The 18,026-nt window shown below is 37.4% G+C and overlaps 1 protein-coding gene across 11 annotated transcripts in view; it reads right to left on the reverse strand.

Moving 5' to 3' along the window:
• Positions 1-18,026, reverse strand: part of micu3a (mitochondrial calcium uptake 3a) — a 40,186-nt gene that overhangs the window by 12,114 nt on the left and 10,046 nt on the right. For 5 of the 11 annotated variants that reach the window (XM_085162552.1, XM_085162553.1, XM_085162563.1 and 2 more), the window contains exons 3-9: positions 17,893-17,924; positions 16,138-16,216; positions 11,373-11,420; positions 9,688-9,770; positions 7,403-7,474; positions 6,179-6,220; positions 2,928-3,023 (exon numbers count right to left, since the gene is read on the reverse strand). In XM_085162552.1, coding sequence (XP_085018678.1) covers positions 2,928-3,023; positions 6,179-6,220; positions 7,403-7,474; positions 9,688-9,770; positions 11,373-11,420; positions 16,138-16,216; positions 17,893-17,924 — 452 coding nt within the window. The remainder of the gene's footprint in view (positions 1-2,927; positions 3,024-6,178; positions 6,221-7,402; positions 7,475-9,687; positions 9,771-11,372; positions 11,421-16,137; positions 16,217-17,892; positions 17,925-18,026) is intronic. The other 6 variants (XM_085162557.1, XM_085162558.1, XM_085162559.1 and 3 more) reach the window with 3 other exon arrangements.

Consider the following 18,026-nt stretch of genomic DNA (forward strand, 5'->3'; position numbering starts at 1 on the left):
TAGATGACAACAATCAAAGTGTTCAGCTTTAAAAACGTAAGTTGGCTAATAAATTAGCGATGGCGCAGAGGCTACAGCCACCTTTGAATTAATCCATAATCACAATGAGCCTACCTCCCTTACAAATTCTAGAGCTATTTTTTCTTACGTGTCTAACCAAAAGAATTTTGTCATTGTGATGTGCAATAACTTTGTCATAGCAAAGGCTTTCAAGAATCCAGATCAGTCTACCAACTTGTCGACGTAATGCCAAACGGATCATAACAAGCTTATCATTCCTGGAAGTGTGGCGGTACTAGTGTGAGCTCATCATCCCCCGTGACAACGTAATCGTTACCACGCCCACAAGGCACGAGCCAACACCTGGTGCATGCATGTGTCTATTTGTCCATCTGTGTGTTTATCTGTGAGCTTGTGCAGTCTTTGATCACGAAGCTGAGGGTAAAAACAGTAATTACTGATGTAAACGCTAAACGCTGTTCCTCACCCTCCCCATCTGTGAGTAATACTCCGGAGGAAGAGCTCATTGTGGGTCTTTAGTCAAGTCAGTCAGACTGTCAGTCAGTCACACCTTCCAGGGGGAAAAACAGCCAACCCCCCCTTTCCGTTTCATGGCCTGTTCAATTTTCTTGCAATGACTTTTATCTCCCACATTTTCTTTCTTTCTTCTTCTTCACATCTCTTATCATTCCTTTAATCTTATCCCACCCCCTGCTCTGATTACGCTGATTTCCTTTCACCTCACACTACCCGTCAGTACCTCCTTCACCTGACAAACAGAGAGGTGATTTGCTCTGTCCTACACTCCCTCCTTTTCTACCTGTCAGTCAGTCCCTCCTTCTCCAGACAAAAGGAAAGAGGTATAATGGTGACTAATCTGTTGAGTAAACACATCTTTCTCTAAATACAACCTGGTTCTTTCTTTTCACCCAAATGTACTTCCCGAACTTCTTTTCTTCTCACTCACTTTGTTCCTGAACATTTGTCCTGCCTGCTGACCTGTGTCATCTTCCTTTGGCCTTTTTCACCCATCTGTTTACTCTGATTTTATCTCCTTCGCGTGTTCTTCACCCTCATGTTTTCCACTTATCTGATATCGCGTCCTTAAAGATATATTACATTTCTTTGAATTACATCTTTTGCCTGGCTGTCATCTTGTTTGTCATTTCACTGTTTCACATTTTTTTTCTTACTTAATTTAATCCTAAATCATTTCTAATCCCTTTTATGTTTAATATATCCCTCCATTAAAAAAAAAAATCCTTGCTCTTTTCCTCCCATGTCTGATTTTTCTGCTCTGTCCGTCTGACATCCCGGCAGATGAAAGGCTGCACGGTGTAAATACAAGGTCAACCCCATTATGTTTCACTGTCATTACCTCAACCTCAGCTTCCGCTGCCAACACAGCAGACAACCTGTCATTAGTGAGCTAGTCTGTTAGCACTATTTTAGCTGTTACTAATGATTACCAGTCTTCAGAAAGTACTATCAGGAAGACACTTTAAACTGCAATTGTAGAAATAACTGGAAACACTGACTTTGATTTATTGTGACAGCTCATTTGTTAAACCACCAGTCATATAATATCAGTTTATCAGTTTGATGAACAGATATTCTGGGATCCAAAGAGCATAAAAGCTTCTGAGGTAATGTCTCAGCAATTATTCTATCATCGCCTTTTCCTAACTTGGAATAGTGCATTAAAACAATAAGGATGAGGTTGGATGCCTGCTAGTTCCGATTAGTTCAGCTCACCATCTGGTTTTAATTTTTGATCCCAGAGACTTTGCAGGTTGTTTTTTTTCCCAAATGTTAACCTTTTGTGTAAATCATAGTTTAAAAGTAAGATGTTGTCCTGTAACTCCTCATGAATTCTACTGCGTGAATTTAAGTTTGTAGTGATAAAGAGACAAAGCTTTTGTATGTGCTCTGCAGTCAACCGTCTTATCCTTGTTAAACACTTGTGGCGCAACGTGGGAATGATCTGACACCAAAGCTACGCCACTAGTCACAACACGGCACAGATAACAAGGCACGGATACACATATGAAGCAGAATGAAGACAGAAAGAAGGTGAAAAAAAGACAAGTTATTAAAAAAAGGACATTAAAATCTTTGTCATTTAATGGATCAGTACCGATCAACAACAAAGGCTAAAGTCTTTCAAAATATTCATAATCCAAAAGTAAATAAATATCTTCACAGACAGAGTGAAATGACTTAGGATGGAGCAAAACAGGAAACATTTGGAGGATGCTCACATTATTTAATTCAAATCCAGAGTGTGTCGAGTAGAGAAAGGTAAACACTGGCGCTTGAATGCTGATTTTAAATGTTTCTTTTAGAGCTCATCCAAACAAACATGATTTCACACTGAAAAAAAAACAGTGATGATTTCTACACTAGTCTAAAATTAAATTATTACTATTTTTAGAAACAAAAACAAAGAAGAACGCTGTGGGACAAAGGAAGGAACGCTGGGAAGAATGATGAGATATTTCTGTTCTAACATCTAGGAAACAAAGAAAGAAAGCAAGGAAATGTATCGTCACTATCAAGCCAAACCAGAATAAAAGTTAGAACGACCAAAGCTTTTGCAATAATCCCAAAATGACTATATTGAAGTGAAGCTTCAAAGTAACTTTTTGGTGCATATGCACTTCAACCAGTAACACATGACTTCTCTGAAGATTGGAGAATAACTGTGGTGTGTGTTTCAAGTAAAGCTTTTATTCTCAGGGAAAAGTATTATATAGTATATAGGATTTCGAGTTTGATTCTGGCCAGCTTGATGGAACATATTTCTTGTGAACGTGTGGGGGTATTTGGATCCTCTATGTGAACTATCTGGTGCTGAAGAATGAGGAAAAAAGTGAAGGATAATGAATGCAGGGGTGAAGGAACGGAGGACGGTTGGGTATGTGTACCTCCGCCAGGTCAGAAAAGAGGACTTGACTGGCGCTTCGCCTCAAAACGTCCCAGTAACTCCGCGCCACAAACTCCTGACTGTCTTTTTTTAGCACCTGTAGGAGTGGTCAAGCAGGGCCAGGGTCAGTCAACCTCCAAATCAACCAGTTCAGGAAATAAACGTCCATTACCCATTCAATCAGTTGTCATTATAAGTAAACATACACAGATTATATCTCTGAATTTATATGTGAACAAACAGGTGGATATTTAGGAAAGGTGTCACATGTAGAGGCAAGCAATTTTATCAATACCTGGCACTCACTAGTTCTCTCAATAAAGGAGACCCTATCCATTCAAACATAAAAAAATAAGCAGTGAAGATTTTCACACACAAAAACATGTTAGCATCAACCAGGAAGGGGCATACACAAATAGCTAGTTTCTCTGCAGCTAGGTTTACATTACAGATAAAGGAAAGGATAAAACCAACAGGGAATCATCAGGATGATGATGGATGTGCTATTCTGTTTAAATCACTGAAGCTACAACTCGCTCATGTTGCAACTCAGCAACAAACACAAGGAAAAAAAAAAGTTTTTAAAGAAGAAATATATGAAGATGTCACCCTATAGCACATTGTCTTTATTAAATAAATACTTTAGGGAGTTCTATAGCAACAGTTGGCTCTGTTAGCAAACGTTATTCTACCTTAATAAAGGCTGACCACGGTGCTGAGCTTCTGACCACCCACCTCGTCTCTCTCTCCAGGGAGAAAGCAACAGCAGCCATTTTAACATGACCCTGCAATGCTCTTAACTTCAGTGCGACAATGCGGCTATCCATCACAGCAGTGACAGGAGGAGTGCATATGTGTGTCTGTCTGTGTGTGTCTGTCTATGTGTGAGACAGCATGACAGAGAGAGAGAGCGAGAGCGAGCGAGAGAGAGCAGTGGCTGGTAGTGTATTGTTTCTGACAGCACACTGCTGATTTTCACTACACTGCAGGCCGTTTCCACTCCACATATAAATTACTACTCATAACAGACAGCTACAGTCATTGTCCTTACATCTCAACACACACTAGGGACAAAAAAGCACTTGAAAGTGATAAAATGGAACTATAATTAAATGTCCAATGTTTCAAATAATGAGGTCCTGGTGATCTCTGTGAACGAAAAGCTCAGGCTTGGAACCCTAACCCAAAACATTCAGTTTTAAACATTTCTTTCTGCTTTTATGGCTAAAAGGGAGGCAATGACCTTAATACGGTGATCTAAAGTACACGGCTCTGGCTGTGATCACAGAAGCACCGCTCACCTGCTGTTCAAATTTTTTGTTTGCAATGGACAACCAATTAAAAGAAAGCTGTATTAAAAGGATGGTGGCTTTTGAGCTAAATTTGCTTTTCTCGTTTACTGGATGAACTGAGGGGCTGCATCAAGAATAACAAAAGTAAGGATTATCTTGAACTGTGAATTATGCAAATCTTTTCTAATAAAATCCAGGAAAAAACATATAGAATTTAAGTATAATTAATTATTTAAATATTTAAACCATAATATAAAGCATTTCAGAAATGTCACACGTGATTATTATTCATTAATATGCAACATTTTGTACATCAGCTTCAGTAGTTTTAGTCATCATCATTGATACCCAATACCCAATCTCCAACTATTTCCTAATCATTGATGCCTTAATAATTGTTTTCTGACTTAGAGCTCATCAGGTTACATACAATTAATAAGTCAAATCTATCAGCATTTTGCACAGGGTTGGTAAATAAGAAATATTCATCCTTGAGAGGTAAAAATCTGTTTCATTTTCGATCCCATAAGGCTCAACAGACAAATTCAACCTCTTTGTGTTCTTTATGTAAATATGATTCGGTTTGTTCAGACAACAGAAACATATTTTTGTATGTACCCTTGGCTTCCTTCCCTAAAAAATCTCCTTCTATATCTTTATATTAACAAACTTCCCCCATCAGGAACAAACAATACTGCCAAAAAATACAGCACGTGTCCTAAAAAGGACTAAAATGGAGTCTGATTGTCTTTAGAGCTCTACAGGGTCTCAGGTCATTTTAAATTACATCGCTCTCTTTTTGTAAGAGTTCATCTCTCCTGACCCCTTAAATGTATTACTGTTTTCTTTGTCTGTCCATTAATCATCCCTCAATCAATCAATCAGCTGACTTGACAGATGGGCAACCTTTCTTGAATTTTTGCCTTCTCCCTCTCTCTTTCTCTTACATTCATCCTTCAAAGTAGCTTACAGAGTACATTTCACTGATAACAGAGGATCAGGTGGACTGGGTCAAATTTAAGGCTTTTTCCATCATCGGGAGCAGAAGGGAATGACAGGCCTTTTAATTTTTATTAAGGTTTTTAGACTCCAGAGAGTCAGTGTATTAAAAAACTCTGCTGCATATATATATTATATGGAATGTTTAAACTGAATGCAAAATAAAGGCCATTAATGTGTGATTTAATGTGTGATACTTAAAGGTCCTGGTAATCTATATTAATTTAAACTTGGCAGGGTTGGTGTGTCCTTTTATTTAATGAACAGATATGATTGATGTCACTCTTCTCACCTAATTTTTCACATTAAACTTAATAATTGTATCTAAAAGGCATGGTGACACACAGACTGCAAAGCAAATGTTTTAGTTACTGAGAAACAGTTCAGATGTATGGAAATATATATGTGTCACAAGTGGCAGGTGAGCTAAAACACAATCACAGACAAATAATTTATATTTTTTCAGCTATTCATTTCCACACAGCAGCCCAAAAATATTCATCGGAAATGGGAAAATGCCTCCTTGGTAATCATTGCAGCAGATTCACACTGTCATGGCCGGCTCTGCTCTCAAAGCTGAATTGTGTCTCGCTCGAATGATTCTGACTTTTGACAGTTTGGAGGGCAGAGCCCAAAGGAAAAAGGTCACTTTGAAAGTGACCTCACAACCTCTGTGATTGACAGGTTCAGTTTACTGTGTTCAATTTAAATATTTGCCCATGATTATGTTTTATTTCACATTATTATTGACACAGATATACACAGGTAAAGTTTAACATATTTTCACATGGTTTCACAAAACGTAAGCTTTTTGTTACCATTAGGTTTCTACTCTGACTGATTGCTAAACAATAAAGCTGTTGAACTGACCCGGCTAATAAAAACAGCCCATTCTCTGCTCCATAAATATCTTTATTTATCTAAAAAGCAGAAAACGAGACTATGCCATGTGGATACCTACGCTGTTCATGGGGGCAACCTGATATCCATACAGCTGCATACTCTAACACACAGAGAGAGACATGAGGAAGAGAAAGAAGGACAGAGCATGCAGTCAGAGAGGAGGAGACAAGGTAAAAGACATGTTAGTACATGCAAGGAAAGAGGATGTGCCATTTTCAACACATCTATGATTACATTTTAGAATACACACTGTGCCTAACACCAAGCATGTACTTTCAAGAGATAAGTTATGTGGGAAACATATCCTTCATTTTTCAGTGACAGTATTTCCTGTGAGCCAACAGCACAACCAGGACTGTTCTGTAAGATACCCAATGCTTAGATCAACAAATCTCTATCTCTCATTTGCTTACACGTCTACACAGGTTGTTAGCAAACTTGGGTTTGAAAGATTTACTGCCTTCAAAATCAATAAATATAGATAAGTAACAAAAGGAAGATTTTAATAAGAAGCCTTTAAATATTTTTTTTGCAAATCATGTGATGAAAAACTTACCTTGAGAACATTTTACTATAACTAATGCACAAGATACCTAATGGCTTATCTGTTTGTAAATTACCTTAATTAATCTGTTTGTAGCACAACACATATGTGGGATGGGACAAGTTAATACTGACTCATCAAAACCTGCTCTCTTTGATAGTTATTAAGTTGCATATACACTCTGACAGAAAGAGAGCAGTAATGCAAGGTGCTTGGTGTTATTTCTAAAACTCAATCGCATAAAGTGCTGAGAAAGACACATATTCTATCATATATATATATATATATCAAATATACCAAGTCCACAGCAGGGATAACTGTCACAGAGATACCAAACAGTTTCTACGAGGCAGCATGCACTCAAAACTAGTTACATGAAAGGTTTAGTTTCACACCTGCATGTATACAAATGACAGTTAACTTTGATGATCATGATGATCGTTTTTAACAAATCCATGTGCACAGTGTGACACAGCACTTCTGTCAGCAACCTTAGCTAAATGGTAAGAGGTGTTGTGACAGTTTACACTCATGGATATATTAAAATGTAAAGTAACTTTACATTAATGTTTACCTGTCTTTTAAGTTTACCCCACTAACAACAGAAGCATTTATGAAGTCCACGTCCACATAGACTATTCATGGTTGGTTCACTGTTGCCAGCATTAAGGTTAATTAGCAGTAGCACCCATGCTTGTCTGAGCATACACCCCCACACCCCGTTACCATCTTCCTTACCAACTGCGCGGACTTCTCAGCATCTCCTTTCCTTCCTTTCTTCTCGTTTTTCTTCCTAAAGATCTCCTGAAGCTGTAATGAGAGGAAAGACGAGGAGCTCATTGACAATTCAAAGTCAGATCTAAAACGCTGTTAAAAAAATGAAATGCTAAAATGAGTTCAAACAAGGTCATTCACTCTTTCAAGCACATCTATGATGTCATTCAGGTAATGGTCTTTTGGCAGCATGATTAAGGGAGTATTCAGGTTTCACTCTGGAAGTGATTTATGTTTATGCATATGTGTTATTAAAGGAAAAATCAATGCTGAATTCAATATGAAAAAAAACTGCTTCTACACTACAGTGTCGGGTAAGTTTTTATATACTTACTTATTCAAATTTAAATTAAAATACTAATTTCTTTGAAATAAAATAATGAGATTTGTAATATAAATGTTATAATTAATTAAGAGTTAAATAAAAAAAATGCACAACCACAAACATAGCAACCTGATGTCTACACAAATACAGATACATAAACGCTCTCTAAGAGCATATGATCATAAAAGACAGCAATAGTCACTGGTATTGTTCAATTTCCATTTAAATCAATAGAATATTTAATTACTCTGACAACCAATATCACATGTAAAACAGAAAAATCTGTATCTAAACCCTCAATGTGAAAATCTTTTTCCGTCCCACACCTGCCTGCTCCCGCAGGATTTTAAATCATTACCACTCCCTCCTGCTGATGTGCCATCCCACTCCCACCAACCTTCAGAGATTCTGATCCTTTCATGCCTGCAGCGGTGTTTTGACTTGAAAACGTGTCAGTTCTATCCCACAGGGAAAGAAACACATGTGTAGCCCTCAAGAAATCCTACAGTTAGTCTTCTCAGCTTTGTAATAAGCTGCCTTTAGAAGATGCAAATTCAAAGTCAACCTTTTTAACTGCTTTAAACGTTAAAATATAGTTAAAGCTCAAGGCACTGGGAATAAAGGTATATAATAGTATATTCACTTAGCGTACTACAATGTTGTCCAAATGTTTTTTTTTATTGATTAAGATGATGGAGACACTTTAATAGGGAAAAGACTTCTGTAAATGATGCAATCTGTGAATGTATTGTTTGAGAGCGCAAGGATGCTTGCATGAGACTTGAGGAACAGTCTTACAGGCAGATAAAGCTGAAACACGACCAAGCATTAGTCCAAATTCTGAAATGATTTACTGAGTTTACAAACGTAATAACATGCTGAGAATCAAGATTAATTTCAAGCTGTCAGTCTGTTAAGTTTTCAATAAGGTAGTTAATAGCAGCAGCAAATGTTCTCAGTCTTGCCCATCTGTAACATGGTGATGTTAATTTAACCAGAGAGCCCAATTATTTGTATCTAAAAACTGTTAAATCTCTTTAAAAATCCCAGACAGAAGCTAGGAAAAGTCTAACATCAACTAGAGCAGCCTACCTTACCAACTCTACTCGATTAGCAACAAAAATGTGGAGCCAAGTCACCAGAAGCACAGCACTACCACAGAAAATCAAAAAATCTTGTTGTCTTTTTTGGTGGGTTTTGACCTGTGATATCAAAAATGGTAGAGTGTCAGGTATTAAATGTATCAGTATTGAGCTTGTAGTACTGTAACAGCCCAAGTCACAGTGGGTAAGGAATCATTTTAGTAATATAAGGTAAGGTAGACAAGATTTGATCTATAAATGTGATCTATGACAATTCAAGAGTTTCTACTATGCCTGGTTTGACAGTTCATAAACACTGTTAAGTTCATTATAGTTGCTAATACTGACATGGAAAACAACCAGGCAAGGAAAAAACATCTAGTTTGTGCAATCTTGTTTTTAAAGCTTCAAAATGAGGATTTTTGGTACGCCAATCTTTACTTTTCAAAAACCAGACATCATGAGTCAGAGGCTGACACTGGATGAACTGAGGGTCTGCACTAAAGCCCGTCATTTGATGTATAAGGTTTAGTATCCTTTTTCCTGTAAATCACATAAACATATTTGTACTAGAAGAGTCCAAGAATTAAAATATCGACTTAAAAATTAGCAAAATAGGGCCTCTTTAATTTCAGTAATTTAATAAACTACAATAAAACACCATGGTACAAGTCAAAATTAGATTTTCAAAAGTAAGGTTTTGTATTTTGTCCACTCTAAAATCATGGATTGTTATTTAATACTAAAGCTATTCTTTAACACTGCTTTTTAGCAAAAGGAGTAACAAAAAGGGTTAATATTAATATGTAAATTCAGGTTTTCTCCCAATATCTGCAACTCACCACTAGGAACTCCCTCTTATCCACCATCTGGTTGCCGTCTGCATCAAACATATTGAAAGCAATCTTAAAGCCAGCATGAGGCTCTGGGGAACAGAGAAGAGAACACATAGGGTGAGTGTGTGCATGTGTTTGTTAAAGGCAATTTGAAATCCATAAATAGTAAGTGGAAAAAGTGTCTCAAAGCGTCGATAGGAGGGAGAATGACTTAAATGAAGCCACAGTTTCAAACACAGCTGCTTATCCAAAGAATACATTAAAGTGTTAGACCAGGTTAAAGTTATTTAAAAAAAAAACAATAGCAGAACAAATACATCTGCTACAGACTGACCTTTCAATTTTCCATTTTATTCTATTTATTCAACCATCTTTAAGGCCAAACAAGGAAGCATGCATGTAAAAAAAAAGAAAAGAAAAAAAAGACGGTAATTTCTATTTAAACTAGTTTCACATGCTGGTCATAGGTCTAAGAGATGAAGTAAAATGTAATTTCAATTATGTTCTTATGGTTTTTGGTTTTGGGGTGTGCACTGCCTTTCACCCTGTGGCAGCTAGGACAAACTCCAGCCCCCTACAAGCATAAACTGAGCAGTTAAGATCAAGTATGCTTATATTTATTCACTATAATTTCATCCATCATCTATTATGTTGAATTATAATAAAATTTGTGGAAAAATCATTAAAAGAAACAACTTTTTATTGATCCCTTATGTGTCAGTACAGCTGAGATCCATATTTGTAAAACACCCTAAAACATGCTATGCCAGTAACTGGCCCACCCCCAAGCATCAGAGCAATACAGTGTACACTCTTAAATGTCAAGAGGATGGCTGTAAATTATACACCGGGGACACCAAACAACCTCTGGCTAAGTGGAGGGCGCAACACAGAAGAGCCTCGTCCTCTGGCCTTGACTCTTTAGTCCACTTAGACACACGGGCCAATGGTCACGCTTTCAATTACAAGGACTTGCACATCCTGGACAGGGAGGAACGCCGGTATCATCAAGGAGCCAAGGAGGACATTTATGTGAAAAGGGAAGTACAATGTTGGAATTGAGGAGGCCTTAGAGAAAATCTTTAACCATCTTACAGTGATGTGATCGCAGTCATTACCCAACTGTCTGTGAAGAGTGCAAGAAGCTACTGATTAACGGTCACGCCAATTTGCATATCAACCATTATGAAACTGATCTCATCGCTCATTGTTATGCAGTGGCGCTACTTTCAATCGTTATGCAGCTGGACTGTTTGTAAGGTTAGGGAGAGACTGGGTCACTTGGATGAGTGATGAAAGTACTGAAATTGTTGCTTCCAGATGAAAAGAATAAACTTTATGGAATTTTATGGCCACTTTCTTTTTTTCTTTTCTTAAAGAAATTTATCTATTACTTTTCTTCATCTTTTGAGAAGATGTTCTTGCAATTTTCCTTACGTTTACATTTTTTTCATCTTTGGTCTGTCTCTGTCTCTTTTTGTCTTGCCCCAAGCTGAAGGGGAAAACCACAGCATTTGTGAGATCAACCTTTTTTAAATTTCTATATGTACTTAGCGCACTTCGCTTTGTCACGTATTTTTTCTAAAAATAAGAATATAATAATGCAAACAACAACTGGGTGAAAGAGATATGATAAAAAGGAGCAGATGAGTTTAAGTGAAAGGAGAATGTGTGCAACTGAATTGACTCACTTGTCAAGATGCAGAGCAGGAACAGGTACTCTGTGTATGAGATGATGCCTGGTAATGAGATCAAGACAGAGAGAGTTAAGGAAGAGGTCATATTCAACTCACTCACACACACACACACACACACACACATACACAATGTTTACAGATGTTCAAAGACTGTGGGCCTCACACAAAGACATACACACTAACACACATAATCCTTCCTTTCATGGAGATAGCATCTTAAAATGTGTCTTCTCAAAGCGGAGCTGCCAGCGGCCATTTGGCCACACACCGATTCTTTTTCTACACCCCAAGTGTCCAAAGTAAAGACACAGGCTAGCGTGTGTCTGTGTGTGTATGTGTCTTGTGTTTGGATAAGCAAGTGAAAAATGTTTCAGGAGGTGATCCTTTCTTGCCTCAGGCACATTCAGGAATCTTTGCAGCTCCATCTACGCTCTCTCTCCCTCTTTTTTCGCTTTCTGTCTGATCGTTCAGATAGTTCAGGGTGGTTCGCTTGAGTGTTACGGGAGACTGCTCCCCCATTTGTGTGTATGTATGCATGAGTGTGTGTGAGGGTGAACACGACACCAGTTAAAGTCAGTGTGAGCCTTGTGTTTTGCTGATGCTTGACTGCTTTGTGTAGAGGAGCTGGTTTGGAACTGAAGTCTTTTTCCCCCATGTAGCCTGAGCTCTGCATAGACTAGAGCATACAAAATTGAAGCTACTCAGGTTTCTATAATACAGTCTGTTGTGTGTTTACGCTCCCATGCTTTCAGTGATATACCACAGAATAAGAGGGATTAATACTGATCTCAAGGTGATATTTAATCATAATGGAAAGGGCTGTAAACAGGCATTATATGTCCTCTCCAATAGTTTTAACAATAACATATGTTCCATATGTTTGTTGATTTTGCCTTTTCTTTTAATTGTCAGTGGGTTAAAGATGTTAAGAGTCCATTGTAATCCAATAATAACAAATCTGATGGTTTGAATCAGCCCCAAGAAATTTAATTAATTCAAAAAACCCTGATATTTACCTCCAGAGAAATTTATTTAACTTTACAAGTCTATATCAATGCATATGTTAACACTAAAGCACCTTCCTCTATTATGGACATCTTCTATGGACTCACTAGAATAGCATATATTAAGAAGCATATATTAAGATCTAAATTTTGTGTTTGTTGTGCAGGTCAAGTAAAGAAAAATATAAGGGTTAGTTAAGTACATGTGAACCATGATGACATTACAGTAGTACTAATAAACCGTTTTAAATGGAAAACATGAATGTGTCACATGAGTATTAACATATTAGGCGCAGGTAACAATGTTCCATGTTGCATACAGGCAATGCAAATGACTGCAATGAGTCTTTACTGCTTTAACTATATTTCCAGATATATTTTCACTGCAGTCTGAAATATTTTTTTTGATTTAATTATCCAATGTGTGGCATTTCACTTACTTTATCAAAGTCAGAAAGTCAAAAACCAAAAAGGCATTCCCAGTTAACACAAATGCTTTATACCGGTACTATGAAAGGAATATTTATTCAGCTGTTGTGTGTAACAGATGGAAACATGGATTAACATTGTGTTAAATCTGCGATATACATACCCAGCATGTTACTGTATACTTACACAGTCAATTTTTCTAAAGCACAGTAATGCATTACCCATACTGTGGTAGTCATAAATAACTGATAATCAATTAATCAATCATGAATTAATGTAGTGTGTTCTGACATTAACACACAGACACAGTGAACCCCTTTGAGTCTTTGTCTGATTTTCAACTCTATCGAGCTCAGAAATCCAAAGACATTACAACGATTTCAACTTTCAAACGTACTGGGCCACGTACACATCACACCCACAGGAGCTGTTCAGCCACTGAAAAGCCATGTCATGAAGTTCCTGAGAACAGCTTGTGTGCTGATGTTAATGTCACTGGAATTTTGGAGCTTTACACATTATGTACCTCAGCACTCGGTGACCCCCGCTATATAACTTTATGGGGTCTGCCACTTCATGGCTGAGTTTCTATGGTTACTAAATCCCTCCACTTTGTAGTAAAACCACTTACAGTTGATTGTGAAAATATAGGATTTAAATTCAATGGACTGAGTTGTTGCAACAGTGACACGACTGAGTTCAGTGAGCGCTGTAGAAGGACTCATTCTTTTACAAATGCATGCAAGGCCACACATTTTATACACCTGTGGGAATGAGACTGAAAGCACCTGAATTAAAAAAAGTAGTATGAATTTTGTGAAATCTAGGTAACATATGCAGTAGTTTTGTGACCCTTTGTAATCCAGACTGATAGATGTCAATGACTTTGTTTTTCGGCTGTTTCTTTATATCGTGGCACGATGTGTTGCTTTTTGCAACACGTTCTCATCCCGATGCGTAAAATACCAACGACTGTGACAAATTGTCGGTATGGGAATGAGAGCAAGTTGGAATGAATCTATAAATGTGTTTTACGGGTGAAAATAAACCGAAAAAAGCATTACGTACCCTAAATCTGTTCACTTTCAGATCCTGAATCACTTTGGAAAACACAATGTGATGGCCACAACATGAAGCTATTTTATTGTTGAATTATTAGTCATACTTTGATGTGTTTGTATTGGAATGGATGGCTGAAGCCTTTGCTCTGAGCATCTCTTACAGCCACGAGCTTGTATTTACTCAGGTTATCTTTGTCTAACATTTAAATTTGTTTGATGTTCTGAAACATTTAAGTATGAGAAATATGTAAAAAAAAAAAAAAAAAAAAAAAACCTTGGAAATCAAGAATGTTTTACATGGCACTGTATGTGAATGAAAAAAATAAGCCCTGTTAAATCTTGATGGTGTGTGTGGTCTCAGTAGTGCTCCACCAGGCCTGAATGGTTAAAGTACAATAACCATAGATTACCCTGAGGTTTCTGTTTACAAACTTTCTCTTTTTCCTCTCTTACCATATTCATTTCTGTCTACTTTGCCTGTTTGTCTTTTATAGCCCATCTTTTACACTCCATCTGTTTCTTATATTTCTCCCACTCTCCTTTTAAATCTCCTTTTCACTCCCTGATTTGATTTTCCTACTCTATTCTTTTTTTCCCTCCATCTCTCTGATGAAAAAAGGAAGCAGACCACCCTCCTGGCTACTTGTCCCTGTAGACTAAATCAAACACACGCAAACGTTACAAGCTTAAGAATATACCTTTGTTATTATGGTAGAGGAAGAGAGGGGATGCATCTCACATGGTTCGCTATATTTAGCATCTCCCAGTGTGTGTATATCTGTGTATCTGTGTAATTATCACTACAGGGAATCAGTCCCAGACTGTGCTATTCCTCTGTTACATACTCCTGAGGCAAATGCTTAATTAGGGTGAGCTTTTCTCTATCTTTTAGTGTTGCATAAATTGTAGAGGAGAGGAGAGGAGAGGAGAGGAGAGGAGAGGAGAGGAGAGGAGCGGAGCGGAGCGGAGAGGAGAGGAGGTTGTTCAGCTGTACGGAGTAACAGCATGGCACAAACTTGGATTAGAGACCCCTACAGTGACACACAACTCACAAGTATGATTTTATCGCACACTGAGAGCCAAGCACTGGGAAATGTGCACAAAAGCACAGTTAGGTCATGGCAGTTACTGTATAATAATGTAAGAACCCTGACAGTCATGCAGGTGTATCACCTAAGAAATATAACATGATGCAAGAATACCTCTTAGATTTCTACTACCTCTGTTAGGTATTTGAAGGGCTGAATGAAAAGAAAAAATACATAATAAAGATAATGAAGTTAATTGCAGTGATACATAATTATATTAGTGATCCAAGCAAAAACCCTGCCCCTTTGCTCCTGTCCTAAAACAGACATATATGCTAATTTATCATGTTATTCTCTTTATCTTCAATAATATCTTTTTATGTAGTCATATGGCATAAATGGCTGTTCATAAACACCAGACAAATGAATAATAAATACTTGTATCTATTCTTCTTTGCAGGCAACATGTTTATTGTATAAGACAAAGCAATCAATTCCAGGTACTATTAGTGTCACTGTTTGATGAACACTTATTTACATATATGCATGACAGCTCATTCCAGTAACCCAAAGTGTCACTACACTAAAATTTTGATTACCAAAATGTATTTCCGAACAATGTACACATACATAATGGGAATGTAATGTCACAATTTGTTTTGACATTAGTTACTACACATAATATATATGACTTATAAGAGGACAAAGTATTATATTTAGCACTCAATTCATTTGTGTGTTTTAAAAATAATTTCCAAAAGCTAAATAAATGATAATCGTGGTGCTCTAGGCAGTTTATAAAGTTTCATTCAAACTGATTAAGGTGACTGATTAGGAGGAGTTAGGGAACATACAGACATAGAGAATGGACATTATACATATACATGGTCTTAAAATGACAGTCATGTTTTTTACAACATTAAATTCTCTGACAGTGTATCAGCAAACAATTATTCAGAGTTTTAAATAATCTTTAACAACTTGAAAGCTGAAGAAACGTAAATACTTTACCGTGTTTACTCATCATATAAACCGAGTCCTATTTGACTGACATTCACTGACCTTGTTATTATCTGACTGCTACACTCCTACTTATGTGCTCTGATAACAATTAAAAGAGAAAACATTGTCAATGGGTTTTGTGTACAGTGCATGTGTGTTCCTTTTTTTATTTAGTGAAAAGGTATTTTGCTCCTGTTTTGTGTGTATGTGCGTGTGTGTGTGTACTCTCTCTGACCTCGTTCTCTCAGGTTGCGAAATAGTTTGGAGGATCCTCTCCACACGGGAGGAGTGTCTGATAGGATCTTCTCCAGCTCCTTACAGACACATACAAACACACAATAAAAAGGTAAGATAAACTCTAAAAACACAGACCTCTAACTTCAAACTTCAACTTTTACACACACTGATCCAGCGCAAACAGGAAAGGTTAGCATGCCGTGGAAAGAAGGAAAAAAAAAAACCTTGGCAGGCCAACTATTTTAGTATTGTTAATAATGTGGTAATTTATATGATTTGTATAGAAAGGAATGTATGCATATATATATTTTTTAATTGACACAAAGACTGCTTTTAAGAAAGAAAAAAGAGAAAAAACAAAGTACCAAAAGTAGCCTGTGGAGGTTTTGACCATTTGTGGTGCTGTGAATTAGGGTTTGAGTGGAGTCTACATTTTTCTTAGATTTCACACTCCAGCAGCACAAGAATTTCCTTATGGATTCTTAAAAAGAAGGTACATCACTAAACAAAAATGTAAAAACCTCCAAAAGTTGATTCTGTTCATCTGGACGTAGCGTTTTCAGTGGGAGAAACGTTTCATCACTCATCCAAGTTCCTCAGTCTCAGCTGACTGCAGGTTTCCCCAATCTTAAAAAAACATTCATTTGCATAATGACCGAAACCAGCCCACTGAAAGAACAATGGGAGGTCAGTTCCTTCATCTTAATTACGCAAATTCTCATGACCATTGATCAAGAACCACTGATCGAAGCCCACGGATCAATGGCCATCAGTACCATTCACAGAGAGTTGGGGAATGGCTGCAATCACAGCATTGTAAGAGTGTCCATTGGCCTGTAGGTGTGAATAGACTGCAGAGTCCTGGGCTGACGAGGTAGCTCTTCTGTGTTGTGCCATCCGCTTCACCAGAGGTTGTTTGGTTTCCCCCATGTATAAATCCTGGCAATCCTCCTGACACTTAACAGCGTACACTATGTTACTCAAATTTAAAAAATTAGCATCACGATAATGAAACCCTTCAACTCAAAAGTGGCTGATTTTATATACAGTTTATATGAATAAAACTTAATGTAAACTGCGTCACAAACTGGCTTAAAGAAGGTGAGAAAGAGGGATTTCACGCAAGAAGCTTACGTAGATATAAAATAATTTATTATACATAACCTAACCGAGACACAAAGATTGCTAATAAGTTGATGTCAGTTGGAGTGGAAGAGAGAGACTGAGTGGTTCACCTGGGCCGGCTTTTATAGCCCGCAAGACACAGGAGACCTGCATTAAGTGACGATTGTCCAGTGCCAGCCAAACAGCAAGCCATAGCTTTCATGAGTGTGGGAGGGTGTGTAACATGAAAACTGCACAGGGTACTGAGATTACAACCAGGTGAGTACTGATGTGGTGATATCCTGTATTTTCACATTCAATGGTATGATCTACAGTTTAAATAAAGCTAAAGACCCTATTTGTGCTGTATGAAATTTTCAGAGCTTCAGTATTTTGCATACAGTATTTCTTTAATGCACTTACATTTTTACATTTGGATTAATTAGTAAACCTGATTATTGCTGAACTTAGAGATAATCTGCAATACATATGTATGTGGAATCATGACATTTGTATGCAGAAACTCATGACAAATACTAGGAAAATTGCTTTTAAACTTTGCAGTGTATACTGGTTTAGATGTAACATGCAACAGATGTCTGTCTGCAATATAGAGGAGCACGAAAAACAGTTAGAGTGTGTTTCCCACCTGTTTTGTCAGGGACCTCCAGGGCCTCTTGCCTGCCAGGGAAACGAGACAAAAGAGAAGAGAAGAAGGGAAAGAGGAGAAGAGAGTTTGGGTGGGCTCAGTCAGATAGCATCTGTGTGATCTAGAAATGGGTC

Source organism: Neolamprologus multifasciatus, chromosome 6, assembly GCF_963576455.1.
Source record: "Neolamprologus multifasciatus chromosome 6, fNeoMul1.2, whole genome shotgun sequence".
Taxonomy (NCBI): Eukaryota; Metazoa; Chordata; class Actinopteri; order Cichliformes; family Cichlidae; genus Neolamprologus; species Neolamprologus multifasciatus.